The 22,881-nt window shown below is 43.6% G+C and overlaps 2 protein-coding genes across 16 annotated transcripts in view; one reads left to right on the top strand and one right to left on the bottom strand.

The window, feature by feature from the left end:
- The window catches only part of FUNDC1 (FUN14 domain containing 1), a 46,046-nt gene extending 25,471 nt beyond the window's left edge, over positions 1 to 20,575 (bottom strand). The window contains exon 1 of the mRNA XM_042034500.1: positions 20,437 to 20,575. Coding sequence (XP_041890434.1) covers positions 20,437 to 20,485 — 49 coding nt within the window. The 5' untranslated portion in view covers positions 20,486 to 20,575. The remainder of the gene's footprint in view (positions 1 to 20,436) is intronic.
- A 1,116-nt stretch (positions 20,576 to 21,691) lies between these two features.
- KDM6A (lysine demethylase 6A) overlaps positions 21,692 to 22,881 on the top strand; it is a 151,896-nt gene continuing 150,706 nt past the window's right edge. For 7 of the 15 annotated variants that reach the window (XM_042034348.1, XM_042034385.1, XM_042034394.1 and 4 more), the window contains exons 1-2: positions 21,693 to 21,996; positions 22,201 to 22,264. In XM_042034348.1, coding sequence (XP_041890282.1) covers positions 21,839 to 21,996; positions 22,201 to 22,264 — 222 coding nt within the window. In that variant the 5' untranslated portion in view covers positions 21,693 to 21,838. Of the gene's footprint in view, positions 21,997 to 22,200; positions 22,265 to 22,881 lie in introns of all 15 variants that reach the window. The other 8 variants (XM_042034447.1, XM_042034403.1, XM_042034412.1 and 5 more) reach the window with 2 other exon arrangements.

Here is a 22,881-nt window from a genome sequence, read left to right as displayed (position 1 = left end):
CAGGGAACAGGGGACTTCCCGTCTTGGCAAGGATGAGGACTGGCAAATGCAAGAGGCCAGACAATCTGATGAAAAACTGATCCTTATTCTCCCTTCTTGTTTTTCACTCTCCCATCTCCCTTTTTCAGCCTGAAATTCACTCTGCTTGTTTCCAGTGTGTCCCTGCCATCGTCACTCCGTCACGCTTTTGGAGTGGGGTGGGGGATCCTATGTTTCATCCTCACATGCTAGGGAGTCCTGCTTTGGGTTCAGGTACCTCTCTGTCCTTTCAGCTAGTTCAGATTTATCCCAGGGTTCTCTTTCCTTTTTTTAATGCATTTGTATCAGTACTACTGGATAGCTCAGTTTGCTTTTGGTCTTACCTACTGGGAATGTCAAGTGAGGATAAAATTAAACTGTGGGTAGATAAAACATAAGGAGTTTTCTACAGTGAAATATGATATGTATTAAAATCAACTCATTCATTAGCACTCACATTGTGAATTTATTAAACACTCTTAGTTAACAAACAGGGTTCCTAGTTCAATGTCTAGTGCTGCAAAAAGCTGTTTTCTGTTTACAAAATAAATTACATCTTCCACTGAGTAAAGAAATAATTATATATGGATTTTTATTTCTTTCCAGTTAAGTCCACAAATAAGTCCCCTGGTGCCTTACCTTACACACAGAGCATCCACAGTCTGCTCTGAGTAGCTGTGTTCACTAAAGGGCCTCCTTGTACAAACTCTGTTTAACATGTAATATCACCATTTTCACTTCTGCATAGTAATTTGTGCTGAAGAATATCAGAAGAATCAGAATAACATTTCATAAAACTTCCTTAAATTCTTTACTCACACTGACATTCCTGGACAGTGTCTGTGTCTAGCACTTGGCTGTGGTTAAAGTTGCTCAAGCAATAACAATACTGAAAGAAGGAATAGGAATGCTCCACTGGACTTGACCCTACATCCAATTCCTATGACCAGGCCAAAACATCTTCTGGCCTGTGTTCGAATGGACATTTAGAACAACTCAACCATAAAGAGGAAAAGAAGGAATTATTTAAGAAAGTAGTAAAATTAGAAAGCCAAAATGTTTCTGCTCTTGTGAAAGGAATTAAACCAGGCAGCAAAGTCCAGGAGAGGAGCAGGAAAGGGGAGGGAAGGGGAGCGTGATGTGATCCAGGGAGGCAGCAACATCCAAGGGCTTCAGCTGGGCACCTCAGGGTGGTGTAGGCTGGAAGGGGACTTGGTCACTGTGCACACTGGCACCGTGTAAATCAGCAGGGAGGCAAAAACCTGCAAACACCTGCTCTGAGCTGGAGGGTTTCTGCAGTTTCTTACTCATGATTATAAAAGACACCGAGCTGTTTTTCTAAGTACAGAAAAACACACAGTAGAAATTACTACAAAGCACTCTCAATTACTTGGGTATAAATAAAGCAAGTCATGTTCCACTTTTTAGTTCAAATGCTATTTACAGCATCACACCCTGAGCTAATTTTCCCAGTTACACAACACGTTACTGTTCCATCGAGTCAATAGGACTTTGGAAGTGTAAATGAGGAAAGGTCTCAATCACAGCCAAATATTAAATGGCCACAGGCAATTATTGTGAAATCAGAAAAAGTATCTTTATACTACACATAAAATTGAGCTTTTTTATGATGATAGTCAAATAAAGTAAGTGCAAATAGATCCTTTGGAAGGCAGGGGTAATAATTAATATTTACACTGTAGTTAGGCTGTTTATGTGTAAAGTTTTAAGTATAATTATTCAATGTCTAAAGCCAGCTTTTGATTGATCTTGCTACTGTAAAACATTCTGGTTTCTAAGCTACCAAACACTTTTTGTTGGTGGTGGTGGTTTTGGTTTTGTGTTGGTGTTTTGGTGGGGGTTTTTTTGTTTGGTTTTTTTTAACTTCCATTTATTTTTATTTGGGAAAGAAACATATTTTGCAGCACTGTGGGCATTACATCAATTTCATATTTCATAGTGAACCTAGAGCAAGCTCTGTACTAATGACATCTGAATTAAGAACAACAGAGCAGAAGATTTTTCACTCATAAGCTCCCAGCAGACGAATAGATCAATAATCCAGAATTATTTGGCTCTTTCATAATTCCCTATATAAAATAACTACTTTATGCTTGATGTAATAGTAAGATGACAAATCCTAGCTGTTGTGGAAAGCAGCTGTTTGCTAAATCCATCTTCAACTCACTGCAAATGAAAATGTCATCTGTAAAGGTCTCTCATTTTTTTAGGATAATTCATCACAGTGATTAGGCACCTCCTGAAGCAAAATGTTATCGACTCTTGGTTTGGAAGAGTTAATTCACTGTGCTTCAAACTGATGTGAAATGAAAGAATTGCCAAGAAAGTAAGTTTTAGCTTTGATATGAAAAATGAGCAGAATGAAACTGAGACATCAAAAGGAGCTTTTTATAGAAAACACTCTGTAAAGCTGAATCAGAATCACAGAATCAATTAGGTTAGAAAAGACCTCTGAGATCACCGAGTCCAACCTGTGACCGATCACCACCTCGTCAACCAGACCACGGCACTGAGCGCCACGTCCCGTCTTTCCTTAAACACCTCCAGGGACGGGGACTCCACCACCTCCCCAGCAGCCCCTTCCAATGTCTTATCAGCCTTTCTGTGAAGAAATCCTTCCTAATGTCCAGCCTAAACCTCCCCTAGACTGTGTCCTCTTGTCCGGTTGCTGTTTGCCCGGAAGAAGAGACCAAACCCCACCTGGTTACACCTACTCCCCTGTCAGGGAGTTGGAGAGAGGAATAAGGTCCCCCCTGAGCCTCCTTTTCTTGTGCTCCTCCTTTTCCAGCTCCAGCTCCTTTCTCTGGACATGCTCCAGTACCTCAATGTCCTTCCTGAATTGAGAGGCCCAGAACTGGACACAGGATTTGAGGTGTGGCCTCACCAGTGCCCTGTGCAGGGGGCAATCACTGCCCTGGTCCTGCTGGCCACACTATTGCTGATACGGGCCAGGTGCCACTGGTCTCCTTAGCCACCTGGGCACAGCTGGCAGAAGTTCTGCTCTGGTGTCCCTGGTTACTCCCAGCTCTCTGGTCAGCAGGAGCACTGACTGATGGCCTGCTGGGGCCCTTCTTACACCACCTCCAACTGAGCTACCACCTGCACAGCATCAAAACCACCAAGTGTTGTTCACTTGCAAGCCCTGTTGTTCACTTTCCTTCCAGTAAATCCTCAACACACAGCTTTATACAAAGGCAGAGCTGTATCCCACAGGCCCCGGGGTAACAAACAGAATGCACCTCTGATTGGGAACAGTGACTAATTAGAAGTGCTGCCACTTCCTCCCATAGGTAAAGGGGTAAGCTCAGCCTCCAGACATTCTTTTTTCTGGCAGATTTGGATTTCCAGAGATTGAAAATCTTGTAGTCAATCTCCCAATATGTACAGCCTTTAAAGTGAACTGAAATAGATGGCAGAACTGAAAAATAAGACTGACACAGTAAATCACAATGATTTATGAGCATTTAGGTATACGGGAAAATTTACTCATTCCCATTTATTTAAAAATAAATACATTACTTATTTATAGTCTTCATTCTCATGCAGCAGAGAGTGCTTTGGGGTTGTCTTGACAAATTGAAGTCATTGGATTTTACCAATTACAGGGTCAAATTCCTCTATCCCTTGCATGCCTGTATATGCAGTTTCAGAAGGATGAAGTACAGATTTTACATATTAAAACCCCATTTTATTAGTCATCCTAGTACACCCAACCAATACAAAATGAATTACAGATTTTTCCATGTCTTTTCCTATCTAGTTTAAATGTTCAAAGGAATTATTTATGCTGCCATGTAGACATCAGAAACTAAATGTTTGCTAATAATTAGCCTGAATCTTCTACTTTTAAATTTCATCTATTTCCTTTAATTTTATTTAATGAGTTGCCCTCTAGATCCCTTCCTGATGCAGTAGGGCTTCCTTAGCTTATATATTTCAACTGTACATCAGTCTGGAATATTTAAACCTGTTTTAGAAGTACACAGAAGCATGTGGCAAATTTTGGGAATGGGATAACCAGGAAGCACAATAAACATGATCAATATTCCGTTCTTTTGCTAATAATTTTAGTCTCTGAAACTGTAAACACATAATGTCAGACCTTGGGATCCAAACCTTAGGGAGCTTACTAACTCCATCTCACTCCTCCAGAGATTGCTAATTAGGATAATCAGTAACAATTTCATGTTTGGGTGGTTTTTTTGACATCTTTCTGATTAAATCATGACTTTTTACCTCCCTGCCAGTTTTCTGATCTTTTGTAAATCCCCTAGTTATTTTTCTGCTAATGAGATGAAACTGAAATTGGTATTTCAAATGTGATCATAAAAGTGAAAACGAGGCAATACAGGCTGGCCTCCTGTGTCATCTCTGCTGCTCAGAACTGCATTGTTTTGGGGGTTTTTTTGGATACACTTGCCTGATGGTGCTTCCACGTTTCATCTAGCGTTTCTGTCATCCAGGCTGGTCCCTCCCCTGGAGCAGCTCTGTCCTCGATCACATCACTGTAGCAGGACCCAGTCACACCTGGCCAAGAGTGCTGCCAATTTCTTGCTTTCAGTCTGCTTTTGCATTACTGCATTCCTCTGGCGTTTGCATGTCAGAATTCATGTTAATTCTGGTAATTCATGATAATAATCAGCTTCCTTCCTTATTTCCTAAATGACTGATCAGTTTCCTCCTTTTGAAATAATTACAGAAGTAGCTGGGCAAAGGGTGCATGGCAGGGAATACAAATTCTGTGCAAAACTATTTATCAAGCAAACAAATAAGTCTGAACTACAGAAGTCCAAAGAAAGTCTGCAGGCAGGCAGTCAAACTTAATAAAGCAGCAAAAGCACATTTCAACTGCCAAATCTCCTCCACAAACTTTGGATGGAATTATAATTTGGAATTACAGACTTCTACTATAAAGAGAAAATACCACAGAGCGCGTTAATATAAAAGGAAAGAAACAATAAGGAATTTTTAAAAAATTTTGAGATTTCAGAGTCAGAACCCAAATTCTGGCCTTCACCCTACAAAGTCTGTTTTGCATTACTTAGCTGAGAATGAAGAATGAATTTACTCTGTTTTAATTAAACAATCTACAGGCAGTTAGAACCATTATTAATATATGTTTGGCTGAAAGTAACAGTGAGATTTTGAAACCTATGAAAACAAATTAAGGACATAAGGTTCATATATTTGCGTGATTACTTTGATTTATGGGGATAAAACCATAATTTTCACCCCCTGGTCACAATAGTAGGAAGCTACTTACCTTTGCACAGTTCATTAATTGTTTTTTTACTGTTTGGTATTTGATTTCACAAATTTGGACGTGGCACAAAAAATAACAAGACGTGAACAGAAACACCAGACTATTTTACTAGACACAGTAGCAAAGGAACAACAAATCATTTCATAGAGGATCCTATGTTTATTTGCAGGCCTGACAACAATCAAAAATGGACAAAACGTTAAAAGAATCCGCATCATTGACTAAGTAACAATAAAAATGCTTGAGGGTTTTGCGTATTTCCAGGTCCTGCAGTGATATGTGGGGCCTGTTGATGATCCCCAGCCCTGCCTGAAACCTTCTGTGCTGCAATGCTCATTTAAACAGCAGCCACTCAGGTAACAACTACTTTGAGTTCATCCTAGTCTTCCTCCTAATCCTGCTCAACCTTTTATGCTTTAAACTTGATTTGCTCTAGCCTTTTCCAGCTGCATTTCTATTGGGAAGATGTAATAATGTGCCTTTACATTTTCTCCATAAGACTTATCCCGTTTGTTTTGGTTTTCATGGAATAAAATACCGTAGCAGTAGTGCCTTTTGGGTTCTCATCGTATTGAATTTAAATCCCACAGATGCTGATGAACACCTTGGAACCTGCACTGTGTGAACTGACACTGTTTGTCCTAGTAATTATCACAATAGTTGTTTCTTTCCTGTGATACACTTCAGGTGGATCAGCAAACTGCTCTTGCTTTCTGCACAGACCTGTGATCATAGAACCATAGAGTGTTTTGGGTTGGAAGGGGCCTTAAAGACCATCCAGTTCCACCCCCCTGCCATAGTCAGGGACACCTTCCACTGCCCCAGGTTGCTCCAAGCCCTGTCCAATCTGGCCTTGAACACTTCCAGGGATGGGGCAGCCACAGCTTCTCTGGGCAACCTGTGCCAGGGCCTCACCACCCTCACAGTAAAGAATTTCTTCCTAAATCTACTCTTTTTCAGTTTGAAGCCATTTCCCCCTCCAGGCCCTTGTATCCAGCTCTCTTGTAGGCTTCCTTTAGGCACTGGAAGGGTTCCAAGGTCTCCCTGGAGCCTTCTCTTCTCCAGGCTGAACCCTCTCAGCCCCTTCCATAGCAGAGGTGCTCCAGCTCTCTGACCGACTTCATGACCCTCCTCCGGACCCATTCCAACGGGTCCACGTCTTTCTTGTGCTGGAGGCCCCAGAGCTGGATCACTAAAGCTGCATGAAAGATGCAACCAGACATATGGCCATGGGTGGAAGCAGCACCAGGACTTCCCCTTTGGCAAGGGCCAGGTTTTAGATCACCCTGAGCAGACAACTGTATCCTTCCCCTGTCCTCTGACAGCAGATTCCTGATCCCTTTGGCATTAGTGGAAGGTGCTTCACTGATTTCAGTACAACCAGAATTTGTCTCTGACCAAAACACAGTTAATATAGGGAAAAAAAAATCCAAATAACTTAAAGACAAATGTACAAAACACCACATCAGTTTTGACGTATTACTCTGATGCACAGGTAGGTCACTAATAAAATATTTAATCTCTCAGTACACCTATTTGGAAAAAACACCATCTCCACCTTAATTTGGAAAGTTCTACCTGCTGAACTGTGATACAGCAGTGCAAGCATGATTTATCATCTTATTAGCAATGTAGAGGAACAGAACATTTCCCAATAACTGCTGTTTATACATGACATTACATGGCATGTCACAAATGCACAGTCCCCAAATATTTCTGTTTACAAGCTGCCACATGGAGAAGCCAACTGGCGTCTTGTTTAGATTCTGATTTTTGACACGTGCTTTGTATACAGAAAAACCTGATTTATGAAATGTGAGATGGAAACTTGACAGGTTTTTTCAATACATACAAAAATAATTGACAGCACATAAATCACAACAACATCCAGAATGCACTTCAAAAAGCTTCAACTGCTTCTTTTTAAAATTGGCTATGATTTTGCAAAAATACTGTATTTTTTAAGTTGAATTGGGCTCAAATTCCTTATGATTATAATTTATACAAAAGGCTCTAATAGGCTGGATGCTTTATTGACAAAAGAGGGCCGATAATTCAAGTCTGAGGCAGTTAAGACTGTGAGTAAAATATGACAGTGAGGAGACAGAGGGGAAGGCTAAAGGCTACAGCCGTTCAATCCCTAACTCAGACACCATATGCACATCTTGGATGAAGTATTTTAAAACATATTAAGTATGGGCTAATATAGTGGCTGAAGTTTGTGTAGCTTGTCCTTGACTGACCTGGGTGGAGCTGTGCTAATTTACATTAGAAATGGTAGAGAATTTTTTTTAAAAGACAAAACTATTGTTATTCTGTATGGGATAACTGTAAACCCTTTAAATAGTATATTTTCTCAAGCTAAAAGTTGCTATGAAAAAAGATCAAAACTTTTTTTTTCTCCTTGGTTTTGATTTTCTTTTACTCTTTCCTTTCCTCCTTTTACCCTCAGCCTTCTCTTTCCCCCTCTTTTGTTTTGCTTCAGAAAATATAATGCAGAAGAACAAATAAGAAAGATAAATAAAGATGAATATGGAAAGAGTTTATAATTTTTTTAGTTTCACTGAAGATAAATGATAATTATAAAAGAAGGAAGTTCCACAATAATTTGTTGTCTTTCGACTAGAAGTGACAATGGAATAAAAGGTTGATATAGATGATGTAAGATGTAACAATCTAAAAGGGTGTCTTAGACACTTTATTTTGTAATTTCTAAAAGTGACTCAGAACACATGAAGCTCAGAATTTATTTCATTCCCTAAATCTCGCGGCTTAGTCTCTCTGAAAAGGGAGAACATCTCCTGCATCAGGGAAAGCACAGGAGAAAAGTCTCTGGAAGAAGCAGCACTTGGAGCACCACAAGTGGCACCAACCATGAAGGAAAGTTCCAGTGAGACTTGGTGCACTAATGAGACAGGGGCAGAGTTAAGAACTTGAAAGCTGAGATTGCCCATATTGCAAACACCTTTCTTTAGGTGCTGAAGAATCTTTAAAGTTGCCGATTTTCCTCCATAACATGGTCTTCCTTATTCCTGAAAAATCCTGACTTTTATTGTCACTGCCAACAACAGCAACAAGCAGGGTAACAATTTACTAGTTGTTAATTACACAATAAAATGCATGAAAAATCCCTTGCTTTCTTTCCAAGAAACCACAATTATAACTTAAATTTTATGTGTACGTCAATATGAAACACAAATTATGCCAGATGAAAGGCACACACACTCTGTAGCCTCAGACCTGACACCATCCAACAGCACCACACAAAACCTGGAATTCAGTCCTCTGGGCACTCTGGGAATGATCCCCACCACCATCACACATAATGCTCTGACATTTCCCTACAGCAGCAAGACTACTTTTGAACAAAGGCAACTGAGAAATGTCAGTGAAGCAGAACTGGAGGATGTAAAAGCAACCACTGTGGAACTCTGCAGAGCTGTGACTGCGTTGTGCAGCCAACACCTCTGCCCAGAGACAGCACCTTGTTCTGGGCACAGCACCACAGTGCTGAGAACTTCTCCAGCTTTCAAAAATCACTCCAAGTATTTGGTGCATGATCCCTTGTGCCCCACGAGCCTGTTCTGTAAGGAGTATGACCCTGAGCACTCCTCTTTGCCCCATGCATTACCTCCTTCTGCATGAGGATCCTAAAGCTTCCTGAAGGTCTGTGACCATCCTCTCTCTGCAGGTACATTCTCTTCACTAATGTTTTCTGGCAAGGATCTCTTCCTGTGTTTTTGTCACAAGAGAATATTCCACATTCTAAAACCAACTACTTCACTTGCAAAAATGTTACACAGCTTTCCTAGCATCCAGTAGTGTATTTCACTGTAGTAAATGCATTGTTTTCCCAATAAATTAGTCTGGAAATTAACAGTTCTCTCACTGAAAGATGTAACTGTTACTGACAGATTATCTGACAGTCTAGATGTCAAAATATTTTTATTCAGTGTGTACTTGCAAATGCTAAAAGTGTCAGGATTTTGAGTTTGGATGAAGTTCACTTAATTTCAGAAAATAAACTGATATTTATGTATTATATTCAGTTGTTTTGTTATCGAAGGATAAATTGAAATAAGCAAGGTCAAAAACCTGCATGAAAACCACTATCTGCCTCTTTCTGAACCAAAACACTTCCCATTAGAAAGTCAGATTACCTATGGATAGGACTTAACAGTGCACTGCAGACAGGTCAAGTGGCAATGAAGTGTCTGTGGTGGAGCATGACACAATTTCTCTCCCTGCTTAGAAACACAGCAGGACATGCTTTGCATCGATTTTAGTGTGACAAGGAGGAAGCCTGGAAAAACGTATTTGTGGGGCACACACATTTCCCCCTAGACGAGTGATACGTTTGAGTTAAAAACCCAAAGGCTGAGTGGAGAAGAACTGTGCAGTGATTTCCATTACAAAGCTGTGGAGCACAGCCAAGAAAGGGCAAAAAGAACAAGAGCCAACTGAGAGCACGTAAATACATTAATCTGAAAAGTTATTTTTAAAATACTGCTATCCGTGTAAAAATAAACAATGGAACCTTTAGGCATCAGTCAGGGATACAGGCTGGCTCATTCCCTCTATTTCCCCTCTCCATTTCTCATATATACAGGAATGAAAGTCTCCCCAATAACCTGCTGGAGGACTATTCCATCCAGACTTTCTTCAAAGTAAAAAGAGTTGTTGTTGTTGTTTTGTTCAAGGATTGTGCCCCAGACTATTACATACAAAATCATATGAAAGCAAAAGATGGTGTTGACAGGAAGAGAAACTTCTCACGTGGTGCCTGCCCTGCTTCTCCCTACATTAACCATTACAGGTAATTCCTGTCTTTTCCTGAGGAATCTGAGACTGTGCCCTGCCAGCAGCACCCAGACTTGCTGCTGTGGCAGAACTCCTGGCGCAGCTTCATGCTGCAATGACTTCCTGGTACATCCAGAAGCTTCTCTGCACATGTGCCACAGACTGGATGGGATTAGAATTTTGACCCAACGTTTTGTAGCATGATGAGCACAATTAGGAACGGCAGCTATCAGAGTTCTGCTGTTGCAGGTTGATTGCTGTTCCCTGCCTGGATCGCAGCCCATGGGGTGGCTGGAAGTGGGCCAAGTGAGGTGCTCTGGTAGGTCCCAATCTCCTCCTGAGGAGAGGGGATTAGATTTTCCTGAAACGAAGTCATGAAGAAATATGACAGGAAGCCTTTAATGACCTGCTTCAGAGATAAGACAAAACATTGCTGGGTGTCTCTTTATGACTGAGTATCTTTTGTAATTGTTGGACTCTGTCCTAATTGGCTTCGATACATCAGAGGCCTGCTTTGTGAGCTGTTTGGTTAAAACATGTTGTTCTGTTCTGCTTCCTTTCAGATGTTCTGTGGATAACATTATTAGGCTTACCTTTTTGTTCATTCACTATAGCATTTCTATGCTAGTAGAACATCACACACATGCTCTTAATTTGATCCAATCTCTGAATAAAATGCCAAACTTTAAAAATGAGATTTATATAATTCTATTTTAGTGCTCGTGCATCCACTGATTGCCTAAAAGATTTATCTGGTTCATTAAAGTATGGATGTATTTGAATTTGCATTTCCCTCTTTTTATAACACTTTTATTGAAGTGTCTAGTATTTTACCAGAAGTTCTCCAACTAATTATAAATAAATAAATAAGTTAATTAATTAACTAATTCCATTCTAATCTTTCCAGATTCTGTATCTTCACTAGGAAGTTCACAATACAGATCCTAATTTAATCTTGAACCTCTTGGCTCTTTGCAATATCAAGATCCAAACTGCTGTCTCTTGCACCTTCCACAGCAAGTCGCTCTTTATAGCACCCAGCAGTTTGGATTAAGAAAACTCTGCTGAAACTGGAGAATGTAGTTGTACTTCTTAGTAGAAGTAGTTGTAGAAGATAGAAGCAGTTGTACTTCTTAGAGGAATTAAAACAGAACCTGTGCTACAAATCATAGCTCACATGGCAAGCCAGATGATGGCTGTAAATGACCTGAATGCTGGAGCCCCTGACACAGCCCAAGGTAAGAGCTGTGCATTCTTTAGAGGAGGTGTGTGCTATCTTTGAACAGAAAAAGATGTTACAAAGTTGAATACAGCCTGAAAAGTGATGTATTTTCTAGAAAACACCTGGAACTCTGAATGGCAACTCTTCTGGTTTCCTTCAAATTTCACACCAACTCAGTTCTTTCTGCACAGGAATATGCCTCTGTGGACTCTTGGTGAAGAAATACATTTGTTTGTGAAGAAACAACTGCCAATCAATTTAATTTATTAAAGAAACCTATCTGCAAGACCATACAAGTGTTTATATCAAAAGGACTAAAAATGTTTTAGAAAAATAACCAGACATTTCCATAAAGCAGAACTTAATTTATCTCTGAAATAAAAAGTTAACCAGTTCCCACACATTGCAGCAAATAAGCCTGTACACTTCCCTTTCCCCAATATATGCTTGGTTTCATTAAATTTTACTGAGTTAAATCTTATGTATTTCTCATCAATATAAATTTGGCCAATCTGCAAAATCTGAAGTACTCTCCCTGATGTAATTTTACTAGTTACTCTGAAGTCATTAGCTGGTATTATTCTTCCATTTTAAATACCCACAGGCATGATTCTAATTTTGAGTACAACAGTTAAGCTTCTAATACAAACAATTACATGTTCATGGGGAAAAACTTCCTGAATGTTAATGTAGAGGAAGAATCACAGTGCACGTATTAAGGCTGCAAAGAAAGGAGACAGTAGTTAAAAGTTTAATTTTTAATCTTAACCCTCATGGTCTTTATTATTTACTGTTACTTTAAGCACTTTTCTGAATGGACACCTGTAATTCCTAAACTTTTCAATAAGCATAATGGAAACACTTCAAAGCTGGGCTTAAGAGGGAGTGGTTAGTTCAGGAAGATAGTCTTTATACTTCTAAACCTAAGAATTAATATAAAAGACAAATTCTTTCCTAAAAGTTTCTGTAAATAGTGACATGAAAAAAAAAGTGTAAGGACACTAATCAGATGAAAAAAAAATTGGTAAGAATTTTCTTTAGCATAAAATAAGAGTGTGAATTATTTTCCTATATAAGCTACCAGTTTCATCAGTTGTAGATTATGTTTCTTTTTTAGCCTTGCCAGCTGTGTAGAACTTGCTCCTTTTTGTCCATGCTCCATTGGGAAAGAAACGTATACACAGGTAACACAGCAAGTATTATCTGAAAAAATGAGTTATTCCTCCTCCTCTGTGCATCAGGGGTTTGATTCCCAGCAACAGCTGCTCCATCAGTACAAGAACAGCACAAAAAGAGAGATTGTGATAACAACCAACAGCAATTTGTCCAATTCTTCCAACTTAAAATCTAACTGGCAACCTAATAAACAATTACTCAGAGGTAGTAAGGAGTTAGTAGTAGGTCATTTCTATGGCTCATAAGCTTCTAGGGTACCAGGTTTTTTTAATTTTTAACTTGGTTTTTATTACTGTGATAGCAATCTGCAGTCAACCTCACAAGATGCAATCATTTTACTGTGCTGGGCAGCCGTCCACCAGCTCCTCAGGCACTGCTAGGAACAGGCTGAATGTCCTTACAAAACAATCTCAGGATTCTTCACAGCAGCTGTCAGCAATGATGCAAGATTTATTAACAAGACAAGATTTAATTGAATTCAGTATGCTACTCAATAATGCAACCACTGTATCATCCGTTCTGGCATTTAATTTCACATTAAATTGATGTTATTCTTAAATATTTTTCAGTGTGTCACACAATATTGCACAGGAATAATGACGATAAAAGTTGTCTGGAAGTGGCTTTCACCTCCCCTCTGGAAATTTCTAGGGTTTTATGTGTTGTGAGGTTTTGTGGTTGGTTGGTTTGGGGTTTTTTTTTTTGGGGGGGGGGCTGGTTTGTTTAACTTTTTTTAATCGAGGTTGTTACAATGACTTTGCCCCAGTTTCCAGCATGGTTTGCAAACAGTTAAATCAGTATTGCTGAGGGATGGCACAGGGTTGGTAACAGTGGCTGGGAGGGGACTCTGTCAGAAGCAGGGGTTGCCTTTCCCAAATTGATGCCATGTGACCCCTTCTGAGGCACCATCATTTTGGTTACCCAGCTGTTTCATTTTTGACAAAGTGCTGACACAGTCATTTGTTTGGCCAAGACTGGGGGAAAAAACCAAACCAACCCCAAACCATGTGATCATTTCTGCTTTTTGCCAGACACTGTCATTTTAACAGAACATTCATGTTCTACACATTTAGTAGAAAACTGCAAGGACAGAGAGAAGAGCTGGAATAAGTGACTGGTCAAGAAGTCGGCTAAAGAAAAGGTCTCTGTTCAACCAGTGGTCAAACTTTATACACTTTCCTCTCTCCTCTCCTCTTCATTCACAGAATCACAGGATGGGTCAGGCTGGAGGGGACCACCATGGGTCATCTGGTCCCACCTCCCTGGTCAAGCAGGGTCATCCTGCATCAGAGCACACGGCACAGGATTGTGTCCAGAGTGAGGGAGACTCCACACCCTCTCTGGGCAATCTGTTCAGTGCTCGGTCACTGCAGAGGAAAGAAATTCTTCCTCATGTCCAGGTGGAACTTCCTGGGCCTCAGTTTCTGCCCATTCCTCCTGTCCCATTGCTGGGCACTAAGCAGCTGCTGCTGGGATCTCCCCTTCTTGTACAGCACCAAATGACCCACCCATGGCAGGGTTTGGAACCAAACCACTCCACCTGGGAGGATAGAAACTGCGATCCTCCTATTTCCCATGTGTTTTTTGCAGACCACTGACAAGAAGCACTTACATTGCTAAATTAATAACCCTGCATAGATATGAAAAAATTCAGTTGATTCATAAAAGTGGCTTAACAGTAGCTGTGTTGTTCTTCACTAATCATATATATTGTATTCCGTTATGTTTTCAGAGAGACAGAAGCATAAATAGTGCAGGGTGTCTTGTTTAGCATGCGTTGATGTAACAGAAACCAGGAACAACACTGAATTTGCAAGAAATCCTGTGTCTTGCCCAATTTCCTGAATAAAGGAACTCTGATAAGCATTTGAATTTTGTAATCTTATCTGGAGTGATCCATTAGATGTGGGACTTTTTCTTGGCTGAGCAGAAAGTCTCTTCAGAAGGTATTCCAGAACCTGCAGGTTCAGGTCCTTGGGATGGTGGGATTATTCACTAGAAATGTGCCTGCACTGAAGGAATATGTAATAAAAACAAAACCAATCACTTACTAAAAAAACCCCAATTACATGATCGACAACAAAAGTATTTAAAAATCACACATTTGTCCTCTTTTTTGTATAAGAAACAACTATAACGTGAACAGGAGCAATGTAAATTTCTTAAGATTATATCCTGGTCCTTTTTTATATAGACTACCCTTGGGAAGAAATGCGTCCATGCACTTTCAAACTTTTATGTCTTTAAAATAGTGCCAATTGCATCATTACTTTCATGGTCTCTAGTCCAGACTCCAGTAACTTCGATTAACTACATGTAAGTATCTGAATTCATCAAAGGATGTGGATATTTTTGACTGAGAGGAAGGAATATCAGAGAAACTTTCTTCTCACTGATACTGAGAAGCCACTGGACAACTATTTTGTTATATGAAGATCTGAATTCACAATTTACAGTGAAATTTTGTGTATCCATTAGTGGCAGAAAAAGAATCAAGTTAAGGATATCAAGGCTTTGGAAAACATTGCAGATTCTCAGTGAAGCTTCCCTTTGCTGCCCCATTTCCCAAGAAACTTTTGTCCCATTGAGACCAATGGCAATTTCCTTCTTCTCACTCAGCTTTCAGTTTGGGATTATATATCCATGGAGAAAAACACTGTTTTAACTTTCCTCACAGGAGTAAACCACCACAGGACTCATTTACAGACAAGAAGCCAAACCAAAACACCGTTAGAGAAGAACCCACAAACTGACTTCAGTAGCACTGAGTGTATTTGTACAAATACACAGCTGCAAACTTCCAAACAGAAACCAAACCATATCTTGAGAAACTGTAAGATGGGAAATTCTCCCAGCCATTCCTAGGGAGTTCCTGTCTCACTGAAGTGCAGCTGAAGGGGGAAGCAACAAAAAATGTACTTAAAGGCAGGGTTAGCTTTTGGTTTTATGAATGTCAAAGCTGATTGTAGAAACTACTCATCTTCCTCACACCATCCTGGTGGTCTAGCTCTGTGAGAGGCCTGATCCAACTCTTAGTGACATACAGAACACACAGTGGAGCACAAACCCCTAGAGAAATTCTAAACATAATCTGCCTCTTGATAATAACAAACTTAAAAAAGTAAAAAACAGAAAGCAAAAAAAAAAAAAGCAAATTTCAGTTTGGTGTTTCCCAGTTACATACAATGAACACATTTTCATGCTTTGAGTACAACCCTGTTTTGTCCTCAGTTGTGTCCTATACATTGAGTTAACAGGATGCCACCTCATTTTGGGAACATTCAAAAATATAAGAGAGTTGTCCTATAGCAACTAAGTCTTCAGATTTAAGCATGATGTTTTATTTCATTTGAAATGCCCTGACTCACCCATTGCTGCAAGGGAATCCTGAACTGTGCTTAGACAAGGATGGGGAATTGTCATGCTTTGTGTTTAGTAAGTGCAAGATGGAGCTTCTTGAGCCAAGGCTTTGACTCTGCCACACCCAATGTCCCAAAGCTGCTTCTGCTGTTTGCACCCTTAAAACTCTCATCTGTGCACCAGTACAAGATTTAGTATCCACCATCACCTGTGCAAAATACCTGATTTAAAAAGTGGCAGATGTAGGAAATGGACACAAAAGAGAGACTACAACCAAAATAGTGTTTTAGATTAGTAATTGAAGATTTTGTCCTTTTAGACATCCACAAAAATATTTAAAAAGCAGCATTTAAACAGCTGAGGCTGTTAAAGTAAGTAATTCCCAGATACTTTCTCAAAAAGATTTGAATATGAAACACTAAATTAAATCCAGTAAGAGCATGTGACATCCTCTGCTCTAGGAGAAAAACAAAAATACCAGATAATAAAGTGTTTTGGATAATAATGGATTCTGTCCCAGGATTCACAAAAGTTATCCATTCACCTGGTTTGCAAAGCATCAGGATTGGATCTTTTCAAATGTTTACACAAAAACCTGCATAATTTTGCTCAGAGCTGGTTTAGAAATGTGATTTACTTATTTTTTTACTTCCAAGCCAGAAAACCAGTAGGCTACAAAGGTATCAGCTCAGCAACTAATGTTAAGTCAATACACATAAAACCACCTCTTCTCTACAGCATTTGGCAAATTCTATTAAGTTACAACCGTCAATCTGAAGACAAATACAAGCACAGTATTTTATCATCTTCTCAACAGACACAATCAAATTCCTGCATAGAAACAAATGCAAGAAATCTCAGTTTCTCTAGACTGTTTTGGAAGAGCAGAGATCCAGAGATCCTTCAGGATCATTTCCTGTCAAACACGTGATTTCTCTGGAAGGTGGCAAGTCATAAGCTGCCACATCCAGTTCCTACCTACAGGGAGGGCAGACATTCACCTACTTACTTGCTGAAACTACAACCACAAATGAAAACATTTCCACTTTCGGAAAACACACCAAAGACACAACCAAAAGTGCTGGAGGTGGGAGGCACAGGCACAATTAAAAAGGAGATCCAAGAATCTACCAACAGAAGCACTGTAAAGGAATGACTTCCTGGACAAGTATAATTTTTCACATTATTTATTTCTCCACGTCAGCAGAAACTGTCAGTATAACATAGATCTATATACTGCAAAAATAGGATAGAGCTCTTCTAGCAGTCGTTTCTTCTACTGGTAGAGCTTCAGCAAACAGTCACTGTTCATGCTGGCATGCAGAGAACTGGTCTCCTACACAGCAAATCTACAGAAAACCCAAAAATCCACTGCTTTCTGAATTTCATGAAAACAGCTCAGGATACAGTTAAGGTCATGATACAAATCCGTGCTTTTCCATGTAGTAGAATGAATTGCTGACATGTTGCTGCACAGGAATGGACATTACTGCTTACCTAGTGACTGCATGGACTTCTTATGACCATGAATTACCACTTAAATTCCAAATGAATTCCAGCATTAAGCCTTTCAAAGACAACCCAGGTTTTAAAGTCGTGCTAACCAAGGACACAGAGGGCAATAGACAAAAATGCCTACATGATTCAAGCAAGACAGTACAATAATAATTAAGGTCAATACCCAAAGCATTTAGCCTTGTTTTTAAAACTTTCATTATAAAAAACAAGGTTTTTTTTTTTTTATAACAAGGCATTTCCTAGACCAGTTCACTTTTACTCCCCTTACTACCAAAAGTTAGTAAAGTATTTCTGAGATTAAAGAGCAATTTTTTCATCAACATAGTGAAACAGTATCAGGATGACTTTTTTCCTATTTTCAATAATTCTCCTACCCGTGTATTGATTTTCCTTATTGCTAGCAAAAGGATTTGCCTTTTTTTTTGTGGGGGGGAAAAAACCCCAAACAAAACATCCCAAAACCTTGGAGTTTAGATCAGCTTCCCCACTTTCTTGACCACCATATGCTGTCAAAACATAAAACATCCCACAACACTCATCAGAACTTTAATGTGGGTAGTACAGGGAACATGAAAATTGCAGGTCATTTTACTATGAACCTCTGGACAGTAGAGAAGCCACTGCTAAAGTACAAAAATGAAGCACCACAGGAATTTTTGTTCCAAATATCAAGAAAACAGTTTAGTAATTTAAGCTTTTCTTCTTTCACCTCAGAGTAAATGAAGAAAACAACAGTAGGGAAAACAAATGCAGAAAAATAAAAAGGTTAATGAAACTGCTTTCTCCCTGACTAACTATTGCCAGGCTTTACTAGTTTATGCTGCTTTCCCTTACATGCCAAATAGCCATGTATTTCAGGCAGGTCAACTAAAATTTGGCTAGATGGCAACAATGCAAGTGTTAGATTTATGTTTGTAGGACACAAAATAGCATCCTTTGGGTTCTGTAGGTCAGCCTGCTTTTCTCTTTGCTGTCTTTTCACTATGTGCACCTTGTCACATGAATCAAAGATTGTCTCATCACATTTTGCCTGCTCTACTGCAAAAGGATTTGCCTCATAGTCAGAGGTCTCCTGAGCTATTGGGAGCATAACGTTGACTCCACACCTCAAAATCCTTTGTTAAACAGCAGTGTCAGTAGAGATCACATGTGGCTCCTGAGCTTCTTGGGTAAGGAGATGACCACTGCCCTCACTTGCTTAACAGGTCAAGGCTTGCAGCTGCCCGGAACTTCAAAAAGCAGGAATAAAAACCCAGTTTGAATTGATATACCCAGCTTCAAGCACCATTGTTTTACCAGGGAGGAAGCTTGCTGCAGGGGACTACAAAGTATGTCTGGATTACAGAAGACTATGAGATTTCAATCTTATCCAACAGGGACTGATCTACTGCTCCTTCCAATTTGCGACCTGACTTGGAAGTGACAGCAAAGAAATAAACAAACAAACGAATGAATAAAGGCACCTGGAAATTCAATCGTATCAATTTAGGCAGGGTATATGGGACTAAGAGTGGCACTGACAGTACTTGGGAAGTAACTCAGTTGTTGTGACTTCAGGTACACACAAGTTTCAGCTGGACAAGGACTCTGCTTCTACAGTTTCCTGATTTGCCCTGTAGTTTAGCAAGAGAAATGCTTCCTTACACTGAGAAATGGTTTTGCCTACTTTCCTTTCTGCTGATTTATACTCAGGATACTGCAAAATGAAAACTTTACACCTGGGAGTCAAGATCCTCAAAAACAATCTACATTGAAATCCTGTATTTATGGCACATTCCCAACCAGTCAGGCTCTTGGCACTGATTTGGGCACCTGAGGAAACTCTGAGGAGCAAATCCATGACAGAGAAGCCATGGACAATAGAGACGAACACAGATGTTTGATCATAGCTCTTTTTCCACTATTAGCAGACCATTGCCCATTCCCAGAACCAAAAATAACTTGGTCTTTATCTGGACTCCAAACTTGTAAGTCCTTTAAACACAAATGCCTGTCTCTTACACTAATACTCTTAAACTGGCTGCTGTTTTATGAAGAAATGCAACATCATCAAACTCAGGTGGTTTTTTTTCTGTTCTTTCGGGATTTGCATCAGAAAGGAGAGCTACACTACAAGTCTGCTTTTAAGAGGAGCATGGACACACTACTATGAGTCTTCATTTGCATTATTTTAAGACTTTGTCTTGACCAGGTGTCCAATCCTGGCAAGGTCTCTGCACCATCAGGATCAAAAAACATGTGAGGATCCACCTGAAAAACATCACTGACACGTGTTAGTTTAACACTTAGAGAGGCAGAAATATGCTTCAGTTTCATAAGCACACGATTGGAGAGTAGCAATTAAAGGAGAACCAGCAAGCGGCAGCAGCCCCTGCATAAGCGGCTCTTTTACCTTGTTGACCTGATTCCCAAAGGCAGCTAATGGCTTTACTTTTGCTTTAGAGCACCTGGCAATCATCAAACAAGAAATTCAAATGGGAAAAGCCAACCCAGACATGAAGCTTCAGCCAGGCACCAGAAAAGTGATGCAGTGCTGTTACAGAAGGCTGTTCTAATCCATTTCCCAGCAAAATGGGGATGAGCTGTGCCCTCACACACCTGAAGCAGGACTCACCTCCTCGTACACACCACAGCAGAGCCAAGATCGAATGATTTGCAAACATCTTCCATAAAAAACCCTAAAGCCTCCTGGCTGTGTGGTACTCTAAAGCGAAACGTGGTCCCCGGGCTCCAGGTTGAGCTGGGAAGAGTGGAGGAATCAAGGAACCCAAGGATGGGGTGGAGGCACAGGAACAGGCGCGGATGTCCCATCCCTGGAAGTGTTCAGTACCAGGTTGGATGGGACTCTGAGCAACCTGGTCTAGGGGAAAGTGTCCCTGTCCACGGCAGGGGATTGGAATGAGACGATCTTTTAGGTCCCTAAAGGCATTGTATGATGCTCAGGTAACGCTTCATCTGCAAGTCGGGCTGGAGCAGCGATAAGCCATATGAAGCGGGGGAAGCAAGCAGCAAACCCCCTTTCCTTTCCGCGCCTGAAGAAATTCAGAGCTTTACTCACACACGAGGCGTCTCCAGAAGCGCAAATTCCCAGGTGTTGCCATTTCCATCCTTCGCGATTTTCCCACCGCTCCAGCCGGGGCCGGGCCGGGCCTTCCCCACCCTCACGCCCTGAGGCCCCCGAGGCATCGCGAGACTTCCCGTGCGTCTCACGCGAAGCGCGCGCGGCGGCCCGCGCCACGTGACAGCCGCGGGGGCGCGCGCGCCGGCGGGGGCCGCTCCACCTGTCACGGGCTCCCGGGGGAGGCGGGGGCGCGTGGGCGAAACCAACGGCGGGGGTAGCCCCCGCCCTTCCGCATGAGCGTTACCCGCCGTCCAGGCATCCCCCCTCGCAGCCCCATTCTGCCCTGTCCCCGCTCGGGGAAGCCTTTATTTTCCGCTTGCGCCAAGAGCGCCACGCCCGAGGCAGGGCGATGGGGTGGGGGGGGGCATGAGGGTGCCTACTGCCTCCCGCCGGTGGGACATAGCACCTTCCTCAGCGGCGTCCACTCCTCCAGCCCGGAGCCCCCGTTACGCAACTCCACCCGTGAGCGCAGCCCTCCTTCGTTCCTCCTCCTCCCACCCCCGCGCCCCCCCCCCCCGACCCCCCCCCCCCCCCCCCCCGTCCCCTTTTAAAGGCGCATTCCAGCCTGCTGGTGCTCGCTAATCGAAAAGCTTGTGTGACTGACGGCCCCCTTGACCTATCACAAACGGTGGCTCTCCGAAACCCCACCCCCTTGCTCACCTACCGACCAATGGCGTGAGGCCGGCGGGGGAGGCGGGCAGCGAGGGCCAACCAAACCGGAGCGCAGCGGCGGCGGAGCGCAATGACTGACGTAAGTCAACAAAGGTCACGTGGGGCGCGGCGGCGGCGCTGATTGGCTGCACGGACGCGGGCGGGCGGGGCGGGACGGGGGGGTCGCGGTGGCGGCGCGCGGGGTCCGCGGTGTGACACAATTACAACAACTTTGGGCAGCGGCTCCGGGGAAGTTTGTACGGGCGGCAAAACACACCCCGAGCCGCGGGGCGGGCGAGGAGGGTTCCCCCGGCTCCCCGACACCCCGGCTCCCCGCGCCGCTGGCGGCGAGCGGCGATGTAAACACCGCTCCGCCGCCATCCGCAGCCGCCGCCTCCTCCTCCTCCTCCCCCGAGTCTCCAGCGCTGGGGCTCCCTCCCCCCTCCTTCCCTCCCTCCCTCCCTCCCTCCTCCGAGCAGCGGGGCTTCCCCCCGCCTCCCTCCCTCCCTCCCTCTCCCCTCCCCTCCCCTCCCCTCCCTCCCTCCCCCTCCCTGCCGGCTGTTGTTGTTGTAATAAAAGTTGTGGTGTGTGTGTGTGTCGGGCACCCCGCCCCGCCCGGCGCTGGGGGGTGTTGGGGGCGCGCAGGGAGGGGGGGGTGCGATCCGCGAGTTAATTACGCTGCGTTTCCATGAAATCGTGCGGAGTGTCGCTCGCCGCCGCCGCCTCTGCTGCTCCTTTCGGTGATGAGGAAAAGAAAATGGCGGCGGGGAAAGCGAGCGGCCAGAGCGAGGAGGACTTCGCCAGCTTGACAGCCCAGGAGAGAGAAGCCCTATCCGGCCTCGACAGGTACCCGCTCCCCACTGCGCCCCGGCCGCCTCCGTGTCCCGGCTCGGCCCGCGCTCCCTCCGTGTCCCCCCGCTCCCCTGCCCGCGGCTCCCCGTGCGCCGCCGCTCCCGGGCCGCGCTCTGCCCTCGCCCGCCCGCCGCGCTGACTCTCGCTAACGCCGGTGCCTCTCTCTCCCCTCCCTCCCGCCCGCTCCCCTCCTTGCAGCCGGCTCTTCGGATTTCTGAGGCTTCATGAAGATGGCGCCAGAACGAAGGCCTTGCTGTTAAAGGTAAGCGCGAGGGTGGATGTGGAGCGGGGATGGGGGGGAGGGGGGAGAGAAACGGGGGATGGGGAGCGAGGCGGCCCCGCCGCCCCTTCCCTCGGGACCCCCGGGCCCGCACGGTGAGTGTGTGCAAGGGGTGTGCGAGGGGCACCGCCACCTCCGCGGGGTCTTTGCGCGTTGCTGCCTCCTTTGCCCCTTTCCTTTTAACGCCCCCCACCATTCTCCCCGAGCGGGACGAGGGGAGCGTGGCCATGCGAGTGCCTGTCCAGCCCCAGGACGGGAAAGTGGCGGAGCCCGGGGCCGGGAGCGGACGGGCCGGGGGAGGGGGACCGGGGGCGGAGGGGGGGGGGGGGGGGAGGGCGGGGGACGAGGAGGGGGAGGCGGCGGCAGCGGGGGAGAGCGAGGGAGGGAGGGCGCGCTCGGCGCTGCTGACGTTGCCGCTCCCCGGACCCTCCCTCGTGGTTTTCGCCCCCAGCCGCCGGGAGCGGAGCCGGGGCCGGAGCCCGCAGGGAGCGCGGGGTCCGGGCCGGGGCGGGCGCGGCGCTGAGCGGCTCTAGGAGCCCGTCAGAGTGACTTGTTTACTCTGCGGGCCCCGCTGCCTCCGTCTAGCGTGCCCGGTCCTC

This window comes from Corvus kubaryi, unplaced genomic scaffold (assembly GCF_017639235.1).
Source record: "Corvus kubaryi isolate FWS band 111438036 unplaced genomic scaffold, C.kubaryi_AGA036_p1.0 133, whole genome shotgun sequence".
Classification (NCBI taxonomy): Eukaryota; Metazoa; Chordata; class Aves; order Passeriformes; family Corvidae; genus Corvus; species Corvus kubaryi.
The sequence above is the reverse complement of the archived record's forward strand: the minus strand, read 5'-3'. Positions and strand labels throughout refer to the sequence as shown.